Genomic DNA, 6,899 nt, shown 5'->3' with positions numbered 1-6,899 from the left:
CTCTTCCGTTTCAACGTCTCGCTCTCCTGTCTCTTGCGTTTCCCCATTTCGCTCTCCTGTTTCTTGCGTTTCACCGTCTTGCTCTCCTATCTCTTGTGTTTTCTCATCTCGCTCTCCTGTCCCTTCCGTTTTCCCATCCTGCTCTCCTGTCTCTTGGGTTTCCACATTTTGCTCTCCTGTCTCTTGCGTTTCCCCGTCTCTCTCTCCTGTCTTTTGCGCTTCCCCATTTCGCTCTCCTGTTTCTTGCATTTCACCGTCTCGCTCTCCTGTCTCTTGTGTTTTCTCATCTCGCTCTCCTCTCCCTTCCGTTTCCTCATCTCGCTCTCCTCTCCCTTCTGCTTCCCAGTCTCGCTCTCCTGTCTCTTCCATTTCAACGTCTCGCTCTTCTGTCTCTTCCATTTCAACGTCTCGCTCTCCTGTCTCTTGCGTTTACCCATTTTGCTCTCCTGTTTCTTGCGTTTCACCGTCTCACTCTCCTCTCCCTTCCGTTTCCCCATCTCACTCTCCTCTCCCTTCCGTTTCCCCATCTCGCTCTCCTCTCCCTTCCGTTTCCCCATCTCACTCTCCTCTCCCTTCCGTTTCCCCATCTCGCTCTCCTCTCCCTTCCGTCTCCCCATCTCACTCTCCTCTCCCTTCCGTTTCCCCATCTCACTCTCCTGTCCCTTACGTTTCTCTGTCCCACTCTCCTGTCTCTTGCGTTTCCACATTTCGCTCTCCTGTCTCTTGCATTTCCCCGTCTCGCTCTCCGGTCTCCTTTGTTTCTCCGTCTAGCTCTTCTGTCTCCTTTGTTTCCCCGTCCCGCTCTCCTGTCTCCCTTGTTTCCCCGTCTTGCTTTCCTTTCCCTTCCGTTTCCCTGTCTCGCTCTCCTTTCCCTTCCGTTTCCCTGTCTCGCTCTCCTCTCTCTTCTGTTTCCTCATCTTGCTCTCCTCTCCCTTCTGTTTCCTCATCTTGCTCTCCTCTCCCTTCTGTTTCCTCATCTTGCTCTCCTCTCCCTTCTGTTTCCTCATCTTGCTCTCCTCTCCCTTCTGTTTCCTCATCTTGCTCTCCTCTCCCTTCTGTTTCCTTATCTCGCTCTCCTCTCCCTTCCATTTCCCAGTCTCGCTCTCCTCTCCCTTCCATTTCCCCGTCTTGCTCCCCTGTCTCTTGCGTTTCCACATTTCGCTCTCCAGTCTTTCTCTCTCCTCTCTTTTCTCCTCTCTTCCTGTAATCTTTCCATGCACTGACTCTCCCTTTGTTCCATACCGATCATATTATACCATATTTTATATTATGCATTTATATAGCACTGATCTCTTCAGCACCGTTTTACAGAGTACAATAGTCATGTCACTGACTGTCCTCAGAGGAGCCCACAATCTAATCCTACCATAGTCATAGTCTAATGTCCTACCATATTATTATTATGTATTCATATAGCACTGACATCTTCTGCAGCACTTTACAGAGTACATAGTCATGCCATTGTCTATCTTCAGAGGAGCTCACAATCTAATTCCTACTATGGTCAAAGTGTAACATCCTACCATATTATTATTATTATTATTATTATTATTATTATTATTATTATTATAATTATTATTATGTATTTATATAGCACGGACATCTGCAGCACTTTAGAGTACATAGTCATGTCACTGACTATCCTCAGAGGAGCTCACTATCTAATCCCTACCATAGTCCTAGTCTAATGTCTAATGTATTATTATTATGTATTTACTGTATACAGCACTGATACCTTCTGTAGCGCTTAACAGAGTACATAGTCATGTCACTGACTGTCCCCAGGGATAACCACCCTTATCTCTCAATTAGTAAGCCTAACCTGTTGGTTTCTACTAATTCCTAATGCTGGGAATACACAATGCAATTTCTCGTCCGATCGATGATCGGTTATATTGTGTATACATGTCCAACTGCTCCCAATCAATAAAGGGATTGATTTTCTGATAACTTTGCAAAATCGATCCTTTTATCGATCAGAAACAGATCGGACATGTTGGAAATAATCAACCGATTCCCGTCGTTGAGATGGGAAGTTGCATTGTGTGTTCCCAGCATAATTTGTTCAAATGCCTTGCACTAATCCCCCCCAAGCGTTCTTCATGTGGGCTACTTGCACCTAACTTTAACCCCATATTTTAGAGGTGCCTAACCCTAATGTAATCTGCCATCTATGCCTAATCATTGCAAGGAACATTGAAACAATCTCCTGAGAATGCGGGAGGAGGGTAATAAAGGCCGACTTGCCGGGTGCACCAAACAGGTCAGAAACAGCCCTGAGAGTGGGTCCAGGTAATCAGAGGCACCATGGTGCTACATTATTGTATGGAGTGGGGGCGAGTGATGTTAACAGTTGGCCTAGAGCGGTAAAAAGAACAAATCCGGCCTTGTCTATCCTCAGAGGAGCTCACTATCCTCAATCCTCTACATTGTAAGCCTTTGGGCAGGGTCCTCCTCCTTTTGTGTCCTACCTGATCTTGCACCTCCATTACTGTGAACCCATGCTATGCATCTGAGTGAACCTAACTTGCCTAATCTCCATGCTCCATCCAGTGACTGACTAAGCATTACCTGGTACTCATACTGTGCTGTGTGATCTGGTTTTCTTGTATTCCTGTATTGTCATATTGCTGTATGTCACCCCTAAATATTGTCTGTAACCTAAATTAATGTCCACCACTGCATAGTATGTTGGCGCTTTATAAATACAATAAATAAATAAATAATTGTCTATACTGGCTGCACCTATTCCTGGCTAATTATACTGGCTGCACTGATTCCTCGCTATCTATACTGGCTGCACCTAATCTTGGCTACACTTATTCCTTGCTACCTATACTGGCTACACCTATTCCTGGCTATCTATATTGGCTGCACCTATTCCTGGCTGTCTATTCTGGCTGCACCTATTCCTGGCTGTCTATTCAGGCTGCACCTATTCCTGGCTATCTATACTGGCTGCACCAATTCCTGGCTACGTATACTGGCTGCACTGATTCCTGGCTACCTTTACTGTCTGCACCTATTCCAGGCTACCTATACTAGAGGCAACTATTTCAGGCCACCTATACAGGCTGCTCCAATACCTGGCTATCTATACTGGCTGCACCTATTCCAGTCTCCCTATACTGGGGGCAACTATTCCATGCTACCTGTACTGTAGTCAACTATTCCAGGCTACCTGTACTGTAGTCAACTATTCCAGGCTACCTGTACTGTAGTCAACTATTCCAGGCTACCTATACTGTAGGCAACTATTCCAGGCTACCTATACTGCAGGCAACTATGCCAGGCTACCTATACTGCGGGCAATTAATCAACGCTAACTATACTGCAGGCAACTATTTCAGGCTACCTATACTGGAGGCAACTATGCCAGGCTACCTATACTGGGGGCAACTATGCCAGGCTACCTATACTGGGGGCAACTATTCCAGGTTACTTATGCTGGGGGCAACTTTCCAGGCTACCTATACTGGGGGCAACTATTCCAGGTTACTTATGCTGGGGGCAACTATTCCAGGCTACCTATACAGGGGGCAACTATTCTAGGCTACCTATACTGGGGGCCACTATTCCAGGCTACCTATACTGGAGGCCACTATTCCAGTCTACCTATACTGGGGGGCAAGTATTCCAGGCTACCTATACTTGGGGCAAGTATTTCAGGCTACCTATACTGGGGGCAAGTATTCCAGGCTATCTATACTTGGGGCAATCATTCCAGGCTATCTATACTTGGGGCAACTATTCCAGGCTACCTATACTGGGGGCAACTATACCTGGAATTACCCACTGTGGCACTTAGCATGCCACACTCCTTTCCTGTTTTGGGGGGCGGGGTGGGGGGGGGGAAATTTAATATCCAGCACCGGGTGTCAGATGCCCTAGGTACGCCACTGGTGCTAAGTAGGTTAGCACCGGTTTTCTCAATCACATCGCGCGCTAAGTACAGCGCGTAAAGTTTTACGCACGCAAAGTCCTATGCGCGCACTAAGTCCCACAGGCTTTAATGGGCACTTTGCGTGGAGCGCCCTGCACTCTGTGCAGTGCGCGCGTAAAGTTTTACGCGCATAAAGTTTTGTGTGCGTAAAGTTTTGCGAGCGAAAAGCTCGTTTAGACATGCTAAGGGGGTTTTCACAGGCGTGCTAACAGTTAGCACCGCTTTGTGAATCAAGCCCTCAGTGGGCACAAACTACAGCACTAACCTTCTCTGAGGTTAGTGTGCCTTATCTGAGGCTAGTGTGCCTTATATGAGGTTAGTGTGCCTTATCTGAGGTAAGTGTGCCTTATCTGAGGTTAGTGTGCCTTATCTGCAGTTTGTGATGTAGCTTTGTCCATCTTTTAGTGTGCACAAAGCTATTTAGTGTGCACAAAGCTACTTAAAGAGGAACTGTAACCTCCTTATGTACTCAGCACCAGTGTGTACATCATGCACACTTTATAGGGGAAAAACAAGTATCTCCTAGTAAAATAATATACATTTACTTAGTTTCTGTAGCTTTAACAAGTAAGCCACGCCCACCACACTAGCTGCATCCGCGGGTGTATATTAATTAGCCTACTGGCAGTGCCTTCTGGGTAGTGACGTTTAGAAACGTCACAAGCTCTCTCCTGGGGCCTGATTCACAAAGCGGTGCTAACAGTTAGCACCCTGGTGAAAAGTCCTTTATCACGCCTAAACTCAGTTTAGGCATGATAAGGTTAGGTGTGATAAGTTTAGGCATGATAAGTTTAGGTGTGATAAGTTTAGGCATGATGGGCTCGATTCACAAAGCGGTGCTAACCCAGTTAGAGACTTTAGGCGTGATAACCATTGCACCACGCTGGTGAAAAGCCAGTTTAGGTGTGATAAGTTTAGGCATGATAAGTTTAGGTGTGATAAGTTTAGGCATGCTAAGTTTAGATAAGTTTATATCGCTTGCAAAGTCCCGCACGCAAAGCAGCGCCATTAAACTTTATACGAAGTGCAGCAGTCTTTGCTAGCGTAAAACTTTTAATCAGCTGTGCACTCCGGTGCTAACGCAGTTGGCGCTTAAACTTATCACACCTAAACTTATCACACCTAAACTTATCATGCCTAAACTTATCACACCTAAACTTATCACACCTAAACTTATCATGCCTAAACTGAGTTTAGGCATGATAAAGGGCTTTTCACCAGGGTGCTAACTGTTAGCACCGCTTTGTGAATCAGGCCCGATAAGTTTAAGCACCAACTGCGTTAGCACCGCGGGACTTTGCACGCTATCTACACTTATCTAAACTTAGCATGCCTAAACTTATCACACCTGGGGCTCGATTCACAAAGCGGTGATAACCCAGTTATCACGCCTAAAAGACTTTAGGCGTGATGACCTTTTCACCACTGAGTTATCACCGCTTTTTCCTGCTCTTCGCGCGAAGTTACCGCGCGAACGCGCGTTCGCGCGTTCGCGCGTGAGAGCGCGCGCAAAGTCCCATAGGGCTTAATGGGAGCTTCGCGCGAAGCGGGGACGCTGCGCGCGCACGCGCGCGGTTGCGCGCGCAAAACTTTGCGCGCGGCAACTTCGCGCGAGTTTCTTCTTATCATGCCTAAAGTGACTTTAGGCGTGATAAGGGCCTTTTCACCACGGTGCTAACACTTTGCACCGCTTGGTGAATCGAGCCCCTAGGGCTCGATTCACAAAGCGGTGCTAACCCAGTTAGAGACTTTAGACGTGATAACCATTGCACCACGCTGGTGAAAAGCCAGTTTAGGTGTGATAAGTTTAGGTGTGATAAGTTTAGGTGTGATAAGTTTAGGCATGCTAAGTTTAGATAAGTGTAGATAGCGTGCAAAGTCCCGCACACAAAGCAGCACCATTAAACTCTATGCGAAGTGCACCAGACTTCGCTAGCGCAAAACTTTTGATCAGCTGTGCACTGCAGTGCTAACGCAGTTGGTGCTTAAACTTATCATGCCTAAACTTATCACACCTAAACTTATCATGCCTAAACTTATCACACCTAAACTTATCACACCTAAACTTATCATGCCTAAACTGAGTTTAGGCATGATAAAGGGCTTTTCACTAGCGTGCTAACTGTTAGCACCGCTTTGTGAATCAGGCCCCTAAACTTATCACACCTGGGGCTTGATTCACAAAGCGGTGCTAACTGTTAGCACGCCTGTGAAAACCCCCTTAGCACGTCTAAACAAGCTTTTCGCGCATAAAACTTTACGCGCGCAAAACTTTATGCGCGAAGTGCCAATTAAAGCCTATGGGACTTTGCGCGCGTAAAACTTTGCGCGCGTAAAACTTTACGCGCGCAAAGTTAGCGCGCGATCTGATTGAGAAATCCGGTGCTAACCTACTTAGCACCCTGGTTAGCGCGTCTAAAGACTTTAGACGTGCTAAGTAGGTTAGCATCGCTTTGTGAATCAAGCCCCTAAACTTATCACGCCTAAACTGGCTTTTCACCAGTGTGGTGCAAAGGTTATCACGCCTAAAGTCTTTTAGGCGTGATAACTGAGTTATCACCGCTTTGTGAATCAGGCCCAGGGTGTTTGAAGAAGAAAAAAAAAGTCTCCTTCAACAAGAGACAGGCAGCAGAGTGAGCCGGCCACGCCCCCAAATCTCGTGCAGTGCCAGGCTGCCAGCAGCTTCAGGAGAGTAGTGATGGGAATTCCGGCTCTTCTCAGAGAATCGGCTCTTCTGAATCGGCTCTCAGGAAAGAGCCGGCTCTTACGGCTCTGAATCGGCTCTTCATTAAATGTCACTAGACACCACTCAGAATCGGAGTAAAAGCCCCGCCCCCGTCTCCATGACTGCTTATCTGACTGGGGCAATCCCTCCTGCTACTGCTCTGCTCCCCCCAGGGCCGGATTTGTACTTTTCTCCACCCAAGGCCCACTGTCACCAGCCGCCCCCCCCCCC

General features: G+C 47.1%; 1 protein-coding gene across 1 annotated transcript; it reads right to left on the bottom strand.

The window, feature by feature from the left end:
- Window positions 1-767: 767 nt before the first annotated feature.
- On the bottom strand, window positions 768-1,157 carry LOC137553974 (nucleolar protein 58-like). The gene has a single exon (XM_068271478.1). The coding sequence runs from the start codon at window positions 1,155-1,157 to the stop codon at window positions 768-770; it is 390 nt and encodes a 129-aa protein (XP_068127579.1).
- Between the last annotated feature and the right edge of the window lie 5,742 nt (window positions 1,158-6,899).

This window comes from Hyperolius riggenbachi, chromosome 1 (assembly GCF_040937935.1).
Source record: "Hyperolius riggenbachi isolate aHypRig1 chromosome 1, aHypRig1.pri, whole genome shotgun sequence".
In the NCBI taxonomy this organism is placed as follows: Eukaryota; Metazoa; Chordata; class Amphibia; order Anura; family Hyperoliidae; genus Hyperolius; species Hyperolius riggenbachi.
This window is presented reverse-complemented; position numbering and strand designations above follow the sequence as displayed.

Coding starts and splice junctions, on each gene's coding strand:
- LOC137553974 (XM_068271478.1), bottom strand. CDS start 1,157: ATGTGGAAACGCAAGAGACAGGGGAGCAAGACGGGGAAATGGAAGGGA.